The sequence below is a fragment of the Penicillium pulvis genome, assembly GCF_028828015.1.
Source record: "Penicillium pulvis strain IBT 33274 chromosome Unknown contig_12_segment0_segment0, whole genome shotgun sequence".
NCBI lineage: Eukaryota > Fungi > Ascomycota > Eurotiomycetes > Eurotiales > Aspergillaceae > Penicillium > Penicillium pulvis.
Window position 1 is genome coordinate 2313287 of NW_026643072.1, and position 16377 is coordinate 2329663.

Below are 16377 nucleotides of genomic sequence, written 5' to 3' on the forward strand. Positions count from 1 at the left end.
CGCACTCAACCTTGAAAGTCTGATAATAATTTCGATTCTTATAGCTTAGAGTATTAGCTAAAGTCACCAGGCTACTGTTCACATCTAATCATGTCAATAAGCTAGCGTCACATGATGTACATTCTTGCCCAGGTGTCGCTTTCGAAGTCTCTTGGCTCAAGGGGCTATTTTAGGAAATATGAACCTCCAAGCCGCTTCTTATATGCTAAAGACTCTACATAACCTTGGAACATCGCGATTGGATAATAAAAGGGGAATACTGCATTCCGTCAGGCATTATATCAAGCCATTTGAGCTGTAAAGGGTCAAGGTTTCCGCCAATACTTGTAAGCTCGTGTCGTGGCAGGAAATATCAAGCGAAGGCTCATCATTGGGTTAGCTACGGTCATGTCGAAAACGCGATTTGATGTTAGTGGTCAGCATTCATGCGACGATGTATTAAGATATATATGCGTATAACCTCTCCCATAATTTCAAGGTCGAGATTGAAGCATATTTTTTCTTTTCCAAGCTTCCTACGATTACCCCTAGAACCTGATAATGGCGACCCCTAATAGGCAGACTGTCTTGATGGATCAGGCTAGACAGAAGGCAACATTTGATGTGGAAAAAATGGCTGCTGTCATCTATGATACGTATTTATTCGACAGAACTCGGATTGATGTGCATGATCTGACATTTACACAGCAAAGAAGCAGTTACATCTAGAAGAGCAGCATTTTCGCGCGTGGAATCCTTCCTCGATCTACTAGATACAATGAACCTTCCTCGCGTCTATGAAGGCCTCGATCGTGAAGGAATCTATCTCGAGGGCCTCCGACGTGCCCGGGCTACTATGAATGACATGGTTGATCATAACCATCGACACTTCGCTATGATGACGGAAAGATATCAGATGGCCAATGCTTCGCCTCTTGGACTCAATTTGCTCATGTTCCGCAAAGCTATCGAACTTCAGGGCACATCTGAGCAGCAGAAATATTGGTTGCCACTCATTGACGGGGCCAAGGTCAATGGTGCATATGCGCAGACAGAATTAGGTCACGGTACTTTTATCCGTGGTATAGAGACAATAGCTACCTTCGATCACGACACGGATGAGTTCATCCTCCGTTCGCCTTCTCTTACATCTACAAAGTACTGGCCAGGGGGACTAGGACTTAGTTGCTCCCATGCCATCGTCGTGGCAAGGTTGATAACTGGAAAGCCACCTACCGATCATGGAATTCATATGTTTCTGGTCCAGATTCGATCAATAGAAGATTTCAGACCCGCCGATGGGATTGAGCTTGGTGACCAGGGCATGAAAATGTCTTATAATGGGACCTGCAATGGGTATGCGAGGTTCAACAATTTACGAACTCCGCGAAACAGCCTCTTGAGTGCGCATGCTCAAGTCACCAGGAATGGATCATTCACCCAAGGAAGCATTGATAAAACAATGTTGATGAAGAAAACATATTCTACTATGCTATACCATCGGGGCCTTATCCCAAGATGTGTCAGTTTTGCCCTTGCGCAGTCTGTCACAATCACAGCTCGTTATTCGGTTGTGCGTCTACAAGGCCATGGCATTTATGCCGATGAAAACCAAGAAGAAAGGGCTATATTGGACTACAAATCTCAACATTACCGCATTCTCACCCTGATCTCACAAGCATATGCAGTTCTTTTTGCATCAAAAAAGTTTGACCATCAATATGACGCTCTACAACAAGAGAAAAGCCCCGGAGATGGTGCCTCCGCACGACTACCGTTCATTCACGCCTTGGTGAGCGGGCTGAAGGCATGGTCCTCCACCGTGGCCTGTGCTGGGGTTGAGGAAGCACGGCAAATGTGCGGCGGCCATGGTTATGTTGTTATTTCGGGTTTGCCAGATATCCTAAGTGTTGTGTCTGCATCCATGACGTTCGAATGCGAAAATTACGTTCTATGGCAGCAGTTAGGAAAATATCTCTTCGGGCAACTTCGAGCATTCAGCACTGGAAAATCGATAGCTCCAGAGATGGAAGGGTTCTTGGGCGGGATTGGAAAGTACCTCCGTGACGAGAAGTTTGATGCGGATTTCAAAGATGCTCGAAGGGATCAGCTACAAGATGCCTCGGTTCTCTTGTTAATATTTCTTCATCGATCGCGACGCCTCCTTGTTACTGCATATCGCCAATTTGAAAAGAATGTTCAGCAATCGCACCCAGCGCATGCTTGGAACAGAGCTATGATGCCAATAATATCAGCTGGGCGTGCTTTTATTGAATATCTTGTTCTTCAATACTACAAAGAATATATGGATGCCATTTCAACAGCTGAACCGAGTCTCTTACCGGTCCTTACCCGCCTTTGCTCTCTCTTTGCACTTACTACTGTCACGAATCCAAACTCACAATTTACTCCGGCCTCTTTTACAGAGGATGGGACATTGTCTTTGTCTCAGATTCATGACATGGGCGAGCAGATTGATGAGCTCCTGACAGCCCTTCTGCCAGATGTGATATCCTTGACAGATGCCTGGGACTTCACTGACGCAAGTCTTTGCAGTGCCTTGGGTTGCAAAGATGGAAATGTATATGAGCGATTGATGAGCTGGACAAGACAAATACCCCTCAACTCTGCTGTCAAAGAAAGTAATGGTGTTTTAAGCAGTATGTGGGACGGACCATATGGGATGGAGGGAATCCTCAAACGGGACATTAGTAAGGGGGCAAGGCTATAGACGAGATTCTTGGCCATGGCCTAGAGTGAAACGGTGTCAGTTATGAGATGATGGATAATTGCTATTATAATCTCACTGATCTAAATATATGCTTCTGGGTGGTTAGGATTGAAAGATATCTGGTGACAAAAGACTCAACTCATGATTGAGACATAGCCTCACAGACAAGGCCAGTGCATTTCAATCGGTGACAAATCCCCTGCGCCTCTGAAATCCTCCAAAATATCAGCTTGCTCGCTCAAAAGCACCCGATCCGCCTGAGACTCGCCAATCTTAGCTAAATCCCTCCACCTTGCGAGATCCTCAGGGTTGCGCTTATCGCCATGGGCTGCCTCGCTTTCGGTCCAGTGTCCCTTCGAAAACCCAAGAAGAGTGGTGATGCGTTTATTGGGAATGTCGAACACCAGTGAACAGATGGTGCCGGTCTCCTCCAGCCAGTTGCACTGCCATAGCTCCCCAGGGCGAATGCATTGGTAAGTTGCCGCCTGGAAGTTCTTTCGGCCTGCCATAGGGCCACCATGGATGGCGTAGACAATACGGTCTTCGTTGTAGAACCACATCTCGTATCGCCATTTCTCGGGATTGCCCTGTGCATCTTGGGCAGCGTAGTCGTAAAGAAGGTGGCGATCTCGGATATCTTCATTGAAGGTTGAGCCTTCGAGAGCAGGGAGGACTGGCATCTTGATGTGATTGGTAGGACTTGATTGCGTGAAGAAGATATTGGAGGTGAAGTGAAGAGGTGGTTGGAGGTTGTGTGAAAAGGAGGCTGAATTCTGTGTCTTTATTTCTGGGGCACGGCTCTACTTATATGCTCTGAGTGTATCACATTGCCATTGAAACTTCGTTACTTGTGAACTAGACATGGCAATTTGACCGGCACTTGCGGAATATGATATCACTAAGATATTTTGCTGACCGACTCGTAGACGAATCAGTTTCCGAACCGAGTATTCGGGCCGTGATAATCATATATGATGCCGAGTAGAAGTAGGAACTGATCCGTACCGAATTTATAAATTACTGTAATATTTTACTGTAGGGGAACCGAGGCTGCCACCTCGGTGATGGATCGCGCCGCCTCAGACCCTGAGAGACTTCTCAATACTCTAAGTGGCACTACTGTATCAATGTACTGTATCCGTATGGATAAATCGGCAAGCACCTTTGAAGAACGTGGCATTCAAGAAGTAAATTTGGGTCTACTAGTACGACATACCGGCTAGACGGATCGATAGTGGCTAGAGTGGATCCGATAACCAAGTTAGCCGCCACTGACATGGACTCGTAGTGTTTTAAATACTGGAATTACCAAGACAGAACCCAACAAAACAAGCTTTCAGATTCAAGAGCCCTATATCAGGAACATAGACTACGTAAAATCGGTGACGTAAGGCGATCAATGGCACACATGACCAAGGCCAAACCTGGCTTGACTAAGCATCCAAGCCAGTGGCTGACTTATCGGATGCAATATCGGCATATAAGTGAATATGACCTCTAGATATAAGGTTTTAGCATGACTAACACCGTACTACGGCAATTAAAATGTTTGAATGAAGACGCTAAGGGGAAATGGTGGACCTCAAGGTTGGAAACGTGAGCACTCTTCATCTAGGGAAGAAGTGAAAGAAATTTCGGTGTCTGTTTACCTTGACACATACTTTATTTCATAGTAGAGAAATGAAGGATCGATAGTTAAAAAGTAGAAACCAATGTATTTTGTAGATTGCATACTTTTCCAACATTTTGCACAAAAACCAGATACCAGGCCCGAATCACTCCGAGGCAAATATACAGAATTCTCCCGATTGTCCTTGGGAATAGCCTTCAATACGCCTCCAGAAGCAAAAACCAGAATCCTAACATTAATTATATAACCAGTCAGTTCCACTCACACATTCATCTTATTCTCAATCCCCTCAATGCCCACATACTCCCGAGCACCATCCTTCTTCACCCCCTGCTTCGAACTAAAAGATTGATTAAGCGTATATTTCTTCACAAACAAGCTGGACAAGAGCCCCACTCCAGCAACACCACACATGACAGCCCAAACAGTAGTCAACGACTGCGCATACAACGACTGAATAAGCACGCGCGCAGCACTCCCAACAGGCAACGCCTTAATATATTCAACAAGGCTGGACGCGTCTTGAGCATACTCCAGCACCTCCGCCCCAAGCTCGGGATGATTCCCAAACTTGTCCAGGATTCTATTCTGGAAAACCACACCCCCAACCGCAACACCAACAGATTGACCAAGCACCCGGAAAAAGGCCGTCATCGTCACGGCGATGGAAATGATCTCCTTATTCGCGGCTGCTTGGACGGCCAATTGGACGGATGGAAAGAGCATTCCACATCCTATACCTGCAGCGAGATTGAGGAAGATCCATTGCGGGATACTGCTTGATGCATCGAGGAGACAGAGAACGCCCAGACCTAGTGCTGTGATGGGCCAGCCAGCCCACAGGGCCCACCGGTAATCGCCCGTCTTCGAGACCATGAGGCTAGTCACGATGGAGATGGGCGCGACGGTGAGACATTCGGGGAAGACGGCTACGCCAGCGATGATGGGGCTGTAGCCAAGTGAGCCTTCGTAGTATAGGGGTAGATAGTAGACGATAGCCCAGAGGATGAGACCGTGGAGGAAGATGCCGAAGTAGCATAGACACATTGTGGCGTTGCTGAAGACGCCCGATGGAATGAGGGGCTGGGCTGGGATGTATGCTTCGTAGAGACCAAATCCGATTAGGCCAGCTAGGCCCAGGATGAGTGGAACGAGAGTGTGCCATGAGGACCAGGAGTACATTATGCCGCCCCAAGTGATTGGAATAAGGAATGAAGTGACGGATGCGACGAAAAGGAAAGAGCCGAAGTAGTCGACTTTAGCTAGCGATTGACGGATAGAGACGGGGTTCCTTTCGAGTTTCAGTAGGATCGGGATGAGGATTAAACCCAGGCCGCAGAAGGGTAGATTAAACCAGAAGATCCAGCGCCATGATGCAGAGGACTGAGTGAATGCACCACCGATTAAAGGACCGGTCACGGTACCAACTGCTGACGCTCCGAACTTGATGCTGAACCATTTCCCGCGCTGGCGGAGGGGGACTAGGTCTGCGATGAGAATTTCTGTTAGGGCGAGAATACCTCCGCCTCCGATACCCTGGATGCATCGGGCTGCAATGAGTAGATTGAAGCCGTGGGAGATTGCGGCGAGAATTGATCCGATGCTGAAGGATGTTACGGCGAGGAGGAGAATGAATTTCCGGCCGAAGATGTCTGATGCTAGAGAGAAGATGGGCTGAAATACGCAGGATGCGAGAAGAAAAGAGGTTCCTGCCCAGAAGGCTTCTGTTGCTGTTCCACCAAGATCAGTGGAGATGGTCTGAGATGTTAGTATAGTGCATACAGTGATTAAGAGATGATAACTTACTGGTAATGAAACGGATATAGATGTAGCATCCACGGCAGTCACGAAGTTCAACAAGGCAATGACGCCAAAGATGCATTTTAACCGCCAGTCAGCTTTCCATTCTGGCTCTTCTTTTTCTGCAATTCTTTCGCGCTCCCCTAGTGTGACTTGAGAAGATGTTGCCGATAACATAGTGGCTGGTGCTGCTAGCCAATGTAAACAAAAACGAAAGACAACCGCACTCAACCTCCAGGATCGAGGGGATGCTGCTCAGGTATTTATCTATAACTGTAAGCTAGCATCTCGAGATTGTTGTGAAATAATTGCATGCATATGCTAAATGCCGACCATCGCCAATGTCTTCCATTTTCGGCAGATGGATCATCAAGCTGAACGGTTGGTCCACATTTACCAAAGAAAAACAAAGAAAGAAAGAAAAAAATCTGAATAAACACCACACAAGGTACAAGTCCAGCTGGACAGCCGGCCCACGTCTTACGCCCTGAAATAACTGGCTTCCAGGATTCGGTGGGCCCGAACATACCAAACGTGGGGACACCTAGAGATGCCGATCGGTTCTTTGCGCACGATAGTCATGAGCGCCATGCAGTAGCGCCATTGGTATCGGTGAAGCTACCAAATGGATCCATGGGGAACAAATATGAGCCTCATTTTATTCTAATGTCGGAATGGAACATTTTCGAAGAACCGCCGATAGATCGCAATCATGTCTGTTTGTTGACATGCAAATAGTCTCTACCCGTGGACTGTTTATGGGAAATTTAATCTAGTTGAGAAGGAGTATACTCCAAGTGAATCCAACATCTTTGTTAAGAGTAAAGCTATACCGTGAAGCGGTACAGTGCTGGCTCAATATCTCATTCGGTGTACCGATCTAAGCACTTCGGTCGGTGCGTTCATGCCGGAAAATAGGAATGAAGCGGTTGGCTAGTTCAACCCAGTCAATCGAATCATAGCCCTACCTCTACACCGTAAAGGTAGGAGACGCTAGCTGCGTGGCCTAAAAATGACGATAGCGGTACGCCAAAACAGGCGCTTAAGAGCGAGCGAATCGGAGCAGGGCACACCAGCAAATAAAAGAACATAATCAAAAAACGAAAACAAAACAAAAAAAGAGCCGAAGCGAAACAGATCATTGATCGGCTCGCTTGATTTAGACAATGTTGAAAGTGGAACTGGTGCAGCCACCGACTAGTTGGCGACTTGTCTTATCTTGCCGACGTCAGGTTGTGTAGACTCGGCCTGAATCCACAACCCTAAGTTCAGACAACACATCCACTAAAAGCGCCTCTTGACGCCCTCGCGCGCCCCGGTCGCTTGAACAAGCAATTATCGGTGATCCCGTGGAGGCTGGACTTGGCTTGGACGCATGCACGACCACGTAATGTCTGGCACGACAATTACCGACTTCTTCTTTGTCTCAGGATCTGTACTCGCAGTATCTGATTCGATGGGGTGGATGACCCACTATCGCGTGGCTAAGAGCCTTAGGGTTTTGCGATAATTTTAATAAGACTGCTGTTTTGACCCCGGATCTGTAGGTATGTGCGTGCCCGATTTAATCAGTGTAGGGCGTGCGGCTCTTGTGACGTGGTTATACATGATACATATGCAAGGTGACGATCTCGGTGCTAATTTGCAGGGATACGTTCTTAGGGCATACACCGAACTGGGTGTAAGTAATTCCAGACACTCCCCAGGTTCCTGCTTCTTTCATTCAAGTATCAACCAGGAACTATGGAAGCTGCAGTCCTTTGAAAAGAAGCTGGGAGCAGACTAATCGGTTAAAGACTAAAAAGTGAACAACACACGTCGACTTCGTCATCTGAGTACCCTTAACCGAAGTCCGTGTGAGATGCATGTTCGTGGCGTATATCTTGCGAGCTGCGTTAACGGCCCGTGAGCCGCTTGTTACTCTTTAGATTCGGTGTTTGTTCTGGACCTCCACACGATTACAATATCGAAATCCATTCTGGCACGGATGCGGAGTTGGGCTGCGTATGCATCACTTGAGTATCAGGGCTAGATACTGTTGTGTGCCGCAGAGCGCTGACATGGGCTGAGTTCAGATCCTCAATCATACGCCTTTTATTTGAAACGTGAAAGATTGATCTAGTCATACGAGGAGAGGACAAGCTATGAGACACGGCACGACCGCTTGAACACCACTTAGACTACGTAGCCTTAATCAGGCCATACTTCACTACCAGTTGACGTTATTTCATCTATTCAATCAATTCACTGGCTCCTTGCACCAGCTCACTATCCGACACTGTCGTGATCAAGGAATATCAAACACATTAAGAAGAACCATAACCAAGTTCCTCCATGGGGAAAAAGGATACGAAAACCACCCTCCACGATACGGATGGGGTCGTCGCAAAACATCTGGAACGAGAAAAGTAGACATGGTCCAGCAGCTGACCATTTGCAGGGCAAAAAAAAAGAACAAGAAGAAAAGCCGGCCATTACAGCGGTGGAAAGTGGAAATCAGACGCACGCATGAAAGCAGTAAGCATAAAATCAGTTAAAACAGACCTGGGCAAGCATATTCAAGTCATATTCGCGTTGGAATACCTTGATTCCCGCCCCGCCAGAACGCCATCCGTTAGATGAAGCCGGGTATATCCAGCACCGTGATGCAACATGTACTGAGAAGTAATAAAAGAAATCGAAGAACAAGACAGGGCACCGAGGTTTTTATGGTACTAGAGTCACCATTGCCTCGTAGCGTTTTTGAAAGAAATATGGGGAAAACACACGGAGAACATGCTTTTGAAGGGAATCCGACATCGTAATCTTATCTGGCGCCGATTCCAAACATGCCAACCCCGTAACTGCCGCCGCGTTCGGACATGGGGGTGGAAACCTTGGAAACATGATCCTATGGCTGATATTAGTTCTAGAGCTTGGTCATGAGTGACTGTTCCTCCGCTTCGTACCTTCTTCCGTTTCTTTTTCCCAGTTCCCTCGCCATTGGAGTAAAATCCGGGGTCATCATCGTCATCTGCAAAGCCTTCGCCATAACCGACAAAGCTATTGTCATCATAGTGTCTCTTGCGGCCGCGACTAGGTCGAGCTCGTTCATTTTCGTGCGGCGTCGTAGCTGAGACGGTCCCATAAGCTGTGTGACGTCCTCCGGGAGTGGGTGCAGCCTTCTTGCCCGTATCACCGGAACCCTGGTTCTTGACGGGCTTTTCATGGCCTAGCACATCCTCCCAGAAGTCATTGTTGGGTACCGCGCCGGGTTCCATATGCATAGCCTTGGTCTGAAGACTGTGAAGCGCCGAGTCCAGATCAGCCACCTTGATCTGCTTGCCAAACACTTTCTGGTTCTGCCATTCTTCCTCAGGCCACAATGTGAGATGCCGTAAACTGCCAGGCATGCCAGGCTCTTGTTTCACGGGCTTGTTGCGACCTGCCAGTCCTAATCCCTTCAATTTGCCTTCGTAAGACTTTCTCAACCGATTGATCTTCTCTCCGGTCACATGGTCCATTCTTGCGACTGAATGCGCAACCGAGCTGAGCCCATAGAGGGAGATGAGATCCAGCGAAGGATCCGGTCCAGTCACAATGGGAGCTGTCAAGCCACGAAGAAATACTGTGTTAACAAGTTTGGTTCAAGAATGCGCTAAAAGACAGTGTAATCACACGACTGCCACGGCGGCAACCGTGATCAAACTCAGGGGATTCTTACAGCTTTTGCAGAGATGGAAAGCCGAAGTGAAGTCATTCTGAAGTGAATCAAGTCCGAGGTCAAACCGGGGCGCAGATTCTTTATCCACATCCATGGCATCTGTATCCGTCGGTTGCTGACCGGTGGCGAAATCGCGCACACCAGCTTCAGGGCCGATCTGAAGTGGTTGCCGGTCGTGATCAGTTCGTGTGTGTTCTGTAACCTGCTGTCCCTCCACGGTCCTTGAGTCCTTCATTCCGGGGCTAAAATGTTTGTGATCGGCGTCTTCCGCTGACGTCGCATTCACGAGATGACCACTGACACTGCTTGCGGGGGTGGGAAATGAGTTTGTTGTGCTCATTGTTGGCTGCTGGGAGACCTGTGTAGACATCGGGGTAGATGAGGGAGGGGAAGAGGTGTTTGGGTGGGTAATCGCCTGGTTGGGTGATGCCTGGGTGGATGCAAAGTTGGAGACATGGCTTTGATCGCTGACCGACATCAACGGAGGGGATGTCGGAGTTTGAGGAATGTGTTCCGAGGAGATGGGAAGCTGGAGACTCTCTTTCAGAGACCCAGCAGCGGGTGAAGAGGGCGAGGGAGGACCGGTTGGGAAGGACGGATGGGTGCGATCCGACATGGGAGTCCTGCTGGCAAGTGAATGCCTGACACTGGCAAGGAGGGTCGAGGACTCAGATTTCCACGGGCGGGAGTCCGAATCGCGTTCGACAGGAGCGCTGGGCCGTTAAGAGAGGGGGGTCGATCGACGGGCGCTCAAGGCGGGCGAGCAGGTCGTTCCACAGCCTAGATCATATGCATTCCAGAATGAACAGAGACCTCAATACCTCACAGGTGATCCGGTTTTGGGGTTGATGGGGATGGAGGGGAGGGCGGATGGTTCCAGATGCTCACGAAGACGGCGCTGAGAATGGAGGCAAAACGGGCCCAGTCACGTGACGCGGGTCTCGGGTCTAAAACCGATCGGGACGTATCCCATAGTTCCGGATTTTTCCATAGCAGTGAATGAAAGATTACAGGACTTTCAACTGCTTGATTTTAGTAACATGGTTTCTTTTACTTAATTCGTTGCAATTGAATTTGAAACCAATCAAGAAGTACTGAATACAGGAAGGTGAACGTGACATTTCTGTAAGACGTCAAGAACCACGGATTCAAACCCTTCCGGGGTCTCCTATCGTCTGTTCTAGACCCACTCCCGTGGGTTAGAAACCGAATTTCACTGTATGTTTTTTTTATGAATTAAATTGATTTATATGGGCTAGATTGATCTAGTATCACACGAGTATTTAAGCAGCTATGGTATATATCAAAGAGACCTTTCAATTCCAAAAGGTGAGAGAGTAAGAGGATTTCAACGTAAGCAAACTAAATATTCTCCCAATAGCTATTCTCATTTAGCTCTCACCAAATTCTCTGATGGCTTACAGTCACACCAAAATGAATATAGTTGCCCAATAGTCGGGTCGATTCTCAAAGGAGCCCTGTCATGCTTATGATTGGTAAAAGGCATGAGATTCCTGGACCAATTGTGCTGAGACATCGGGAATATTCTGTTCCAGCGATGCCATCAGCTCAATCTGTTCCTGCTGGCTGAGAGTGCGCTCACGCCAATTGGGTATTGGGAATGGCTCATTAAAGTACTGGGAGTACTGGTCCCCAATCGAGTATGTCCACTGCATGGGATCAACAGTAGCATCGACATATGTCAGATGACTGGCAGTAGTGGAGGCGAGAGAGAAATTAGGATCCCAGCCTTGAACACCGGGAACCACCGATGGCATCGAGTTATAGGGGGTATTAGGGTCAATGGAAACGTCGGCATAGAGAGCGGTGGGCGCACAGAAGCCTTCTGGTGGATACTGGGATGGGGGGTTGGTGACTGTAGACGATGACGGCATCCCAAATGCTGGCATTGGGGGCACTCCGATCAATTTCTGCGGATCTCCATAGGCCGGGGGTGTAGACTCTTCGGAGAAGGGTAGGCTAGGGTCGGCTGAATGGCCTCTGGACAAGGTACCAGTTGAAGCATCATCGCTCAGCACATGATTGCTCGACCGATAACCATGGGAGTAATAGGAGGCAGTGGTACTGCTGGAAGGACTGGACATGGCCGGAGGGGTTGTAAGCCCCTGCGAAGAGGTTGGAGTGGGGTGATTCGAAGGTGAATGCACAACGAATGATTCCTCGGTGGTGTACGCCTTTAAGCAAGCTGCGACAAGACGCTTGTAGAGCAAGAGCGCAGACTGCACGCCGGGCCATCGTTCTGCTGAGTAGACAACAACTTCCAGTGCCATGTCCAGATAGCTTTGGACCTCCTCAATCGGGTGGTCTTTCCGAATTTCAGGGTATGAAAGGGTCCAGAGGATAGTGTTGAGAGCCATGAAGAGGGATTGAGTGAAGATCCATGTCAAGTCTACTGAGCCTGTCACCATCTGCTCTTTATGCATAGCAACATTGAAGGTTGCTGATTCGTAGCATATTTTTGCCGCATTAATCGATGGTTCCGGGACCTGAGGCGACGGCCGATACATGAGAATGACGATAGTGTTTCGCCTTCCTTGGAACCTGCAAAAAACATGTCAGCCGTGACGTGAAAACATCAAAAAGATAGGGTTACATACCATTTAACATTCAAACCGCTGCCATCGTCATTCCTCGGGCAAGATGCCATCCACTCATCGATTTTATTTGACATGTGGGAGAACCAAGGATCCTGGTCATCAACTGGGGTCTCCCGTCGAGTTAGATATAGAGCTCGTCGAACTTCCAACTGGAGTAGTCGCATCTTGAAAAAATGTATGGCAAGGCATTTGCCAAGGACTGGCCTTGCTCCCGGGGTAATGCCATCGGCTGTAATGTACCGATCGTCCACTAATTCGAAGAAGTTCACATCAATATTGTCATGAGTGACGCTGTAGCAGTTGGGCCGTCCTAGAGAATGAGAAAGTCCAAATTCCATCGATGAGACGATCCAGAAAAGCCTTCGGCGCATATCAATTTCTAACGAGTTGAGGGCGCGGCCATCGGGGGAGGTTGTGATTGTGGCTTCTTCGGTCAATCCTAGGTCCTGACATAGCTTCCCAGCCGTCCCTACCACCCAATATGCCGCCGTTCGTGTCGGTGTCAGCATAGAATACTGAGCAATCAAGACCAAGCATTGCAAGGCCCTCAAGTCCATTTTCTTGAGTGTTGGTTCTAAAAATGGTAACGCAGCTAAATAGTAGCTATCCGCCAGGCCAGCAAAATCGATGCTCATTTTTTGCAGACTGATTGCAAAGGCCATGCGCAATTGGAAGTTCTGGCACGGTTCGGTAGAGCCATTTAGGACCTCATCAGCTTCTCGTCTAAAAGTTGGTTCATGTAAAGTCGGGAGCAACGCTTGAGCTGGAAAAAACCAAAATAAAAAGTTAGTCTACCGAATTGCCACGGAGGCCTTTGTTTTCATGCAATGACACCCATGTACCTTTAGCGACGAAAAGATCAATCAGTTTGTATGGAAGGCTCCCCCGAGGCAGATCAGCCGCCGGAATCGAGCTAATCATGGGATACACTTTCGAGGTCGGCTTCGAGTCTTCCTGTGCAAAAGCGGCCTTGATTTCCTGGGCGGTGAATTCGGGAACGACATCTTTGATGCTTTTCGAGTCGGTGTTTTGTTTCGCCATCTCCATGACCAGTCGAGTCATGGCAATGCCACTTGAGGGCCCCAGGTAGCGAGGCTCGTCATTTTCCTGAAAGCGGATGCGACCAGCGCCCCGTACCATCAGCTCGGCATCAGCTGCATGCTGAATATCTTTCTCGGCGGCGGCGAGCTCTTTCTCGAGTGCGCGGGCTTTTTCGCGGAGGGATACGATATAGGTCCGCGGGATAGTGGTGTCTCGGGTGGAGTCGTAATAAACGCACTTGGCGTTGCTTCGTTCGCAGGGCGCACATCGAGGGATGCCAGGGTCACATCTAGATTTCCGCTACGGGCCGTGTGTCAGCACTGGGGTTTGTCCGTTTCAGATGATTTTCGGTCTCTATATCTCCCCATGTTCTCATGTTCGTTTCATCGCGGGGAAGATTGAGTTTGGGAGGAGGGGTAGCATTGCATCATACCTGGCGACACCTGGTGCACGCGGTGAGAGTGTGGGCGATGCGACCGTCTGGTGGATCAAAGGGCGATTCCGGCGAAAGCTGGCCGGGGGACAGCTGGGAGGTCTGGGTCATGGCTTGGGGGTGGGTTGACCTCCACGACCCGGGGGAACGAGGATCGAAAGAGAGAGGGGAGGTCACATGCGAGGAGGTTGAACAGGATGAACCAGATAAATTGAAACACCGGTGATTCAAATCAGTTCCACCAATGCAGATACCCGTGACGAGGTCGACATGGTCTGGTGGGAGGGTTCGAATTCGGGTTTAGCAAGGGGGGGGCGGGCCCCGTTCAAAACGCCGACATGGACCAAAGAATCGGTTTAACGGGAAAAAACTGGGTAAAACTGGGTACCAAAGGGGGTCGAAATGGGTCGGGGGCCTCGGTCCAGATCTTGATCGACGGAGGGGAAGAGGGAGTTTGGAAGCGACGGGAAAGAACCGTGTATATCGTGAGTGGGGGGGAGATTAGTAGTTATGATTATGGAATGATTATGTCGTCAACCCGATTTCAAATTCTCCCATTGTGGAAACCACAGAGCGATGAGACAACCAAAATGCATATCCACTTGGAAAAAACGAGGCTCAGCTGAAAGTCACTAAAACTCGCTAGGTCCAACTGCAAGGCCGTTTAGATTGGGTCAAATGGTCCACAATTGTCCACATTATGTCCACCTACTATCCACAAACCGACGATATTCTCCATTTAGAAAATCAATACTGCATAACACTGGGCCCATAAGCTGCATATCTTTTAAGTACTGTATCGGTGTGTAACACATAGTAGGATCTAGGTAGAGTTGGGCTTCGTGAGCCCAAACTCGGGATCCACGGCGGAGCAAGATATCCGTGGTCCGACGATCATTTTTTGGGTTTTATCTTGGCTTCGATGATTTCATTTTCTCTTGTTCCCCCAACCGTTACGTGCATCTAGCTTAATTGAATTGAACCATGCAATCCTAGACCCAAATCTCAAACCCTACTAAATACCCTGAATATTTCAGGAATTGACTCGAGTCTTACCCAAGGTTTATAGATGGGAATCGGCGCAAAAATGTCATCTTCGATGCATTAGAATAGGTATCAGTATACGGAATGCTAAACAAGGTCATCAAGAGGTTGAAATAGGGTCTTGATCTTCGCTCGCACCCCTCAATTAATTAATCAATCTGACACCTGAGAAACACGGCAATTAGAGACGAGTTGACGAAGTAGACACCTGATATACCAGGTGTCAAGACACCCCTCTTAGGCATCATGTTTCCTACGAATGAGGTAAACTAGTGGAGGTCGAAGCAAAGTATACAACCAGACCTAAGCAGAGCAAAGTGATAATTCGCCTTGGATCTTTAGGCTTCGGATTGCGCCGCTCAATCTGCTATATGAAGTTTAGAAGCCATGAAGACACTACACCGTCTTTGGCGTGATCAACAGTTGGATGAAGCCATTTCATCTAGGCGAGCTTTTTTTCGGACGGACGGGACTGCCTTCTCTGATGCCTCATCCCGATTATTTTCCTCATAGCGCCATAGGAAATCGCCCCATTTTCCTTGAAGAAAAATATGTGCCTTTCCTGGTAAACTTTTAAGTTTAAAGTCCTAACGACAGTCAGTGAAGTGTACGCCAGTCCAAGTAACTGAACCCACCGGGTCAGAAACTACCCAGAGCCCAAGCGTGAAAAGAAGGAATGCGACACTGAATAGGATGTACCATCGCCAGTCGGGATTGGTTTGTAAAACATTGACATTCATGCCGAAGAGGCTCTATGTTGATCAGCAAACAGGCTCATAACACCTGATGGCATCGAGCACGAACCGCGGCAAACATCAACGGCAGGTAAATAAACTGCATATAAAATGGGGGAAATTAGTAACATTGTTGGATTGGACCAGGACCAGGGTAACAGTGCTTTCAAGGGTACCCACGGTGACAAGACCAATTCTTTTCATGAAGGTTGTTTCCCCAACGGATATTTCAGCGAGGTTCTAGATTGTCAGTGCAAAATACTCGAAATACTCAACTCTAGAGACTTGCCATTTGAATAGAATCACGAATGTCTTGAATTTGCTTTTCAAGTCTCTCCATGAGCTTTTTTTCGCATTCGTGAAGAACAGCCTTCACGCAAAGCTGATCATCTAATGTCTCGCTTAGCTGATCCTCTGAGGTCTTGTTGACTGACGACTCAAAGTATCTGCGATAGAATTCTCGACTGGCCTCAATCAAGCCGGATAAAGACTTCAGATGTTGATGAAGAGAGTGACGAAGGTGGGCGAGGAATCTCCTCTCTGTCGATAGATATAGAATAAATTTTCTTCCATCAGCGTCATATTGGGTAGACTACTCTGCTTAGTATGTGCATCCCTTGGAAGATAGCCATCTTGGAATATTTTTTTGCTTACATGAAAATCA

At 48.2% G+C, this 16377-nt stretch overlaps 5 protein-coding genes across 5 annotated transcripts; 1 reads left to right on the forward strand and 4 right to left on the reverse strand.

Annotated features, from left to right (window-relative positions):
- Window positions 1-540: 540 nt before the first annotated feature.
- On the forward strand, window positions 541-2710 carry N7503_002081 (Acyl-coenzyme A oxidase; the record flags this gene model as incomplete). The annotated part of the gene is made up of 2 exons (XM_057061628.1): window positions 541-635; window positions 688-2710. The coding sequence occupies 2 exons, from the start codon at window positions 541-543 to the stop codon at window positions 2708-2710; spliced, it is 2118 nt and encodes a 705-aa protein (XP_056925590.1).
- Window positions 2711-2868: 158 nt separating this feature from the next.
- On the reverse strand, window positions 2869-3390 carry N7503_002082 (uncharacterized protein; the record flags this gene model as incomplete). The annotated part of the gene is made up of 1 exon (XM_057061629.1): window positions 2869-3390. One exon carries the CDS (start codon window positions 3388-3390, stop codon window positions 2869-2871), a length of 522 nt encoding a protein of 173 aa, XP_056925591.1.
- A 1211-nt stretch (window positions 3391-4601) lies between these two features.
- Window positions 4602-6317, reverse strand: N7503_002083 (uncharacterized protein; the record flags this gene model as incomplete). Its single annotated transcript, XM_057061630.1, has 2 exons — window positions 4602-6098; window positions 6147-6317. The coding sequence occupies 2 exons, from the start codon at window positions 6315-6317 to the stop codon at window positions 4602-4604; spliced, it is 1668 nt and encodes a 555-aa protein (XP_056925592.1).
- A 2629-nt stretch (window positions 6318-8946) lies between these two features.
- On the reverse strand, window positions 8947-10459 carry N7503_002084 (uncharacterized protein; the record flags this gene model as incomplete). The annotated part of the gene is made up of 3 exons (XM_057061631.1): window positions 8947-9030; window positions 9089-9726; window positions 9844-10459. The coding sequence occupies 3 exons, from the start codon at window positions 10457-10459 to the stop codon at window positions 8947-8949; spliced, it is 1338 nt and encodes a 445-aa protein (XP_056925593.1).
- An 871-nt stretch (window positions 10460-11330) lies between these two features.
- N7503_002085 (uncharacterized protein) lies at window positions 11331-14046 on the reverse strand (the record flags this gene model as incomplete). Its single annotated transcript, XM_057061632.1, has 4 exons — window positions 11331-12405; window positions 12462-13224; window positions 13304-13802; window positions 13936-14046. 4 exons carry the CDS (start codon window positions 14044-14046, stop codon window positions 11331-11333), a joined length of 2448 nt encoding a protein of 815 aa, XP_056925594.1.
- Between the last annotated feature and the right edge of the window lie 2331 nt (window positions 14047-16377).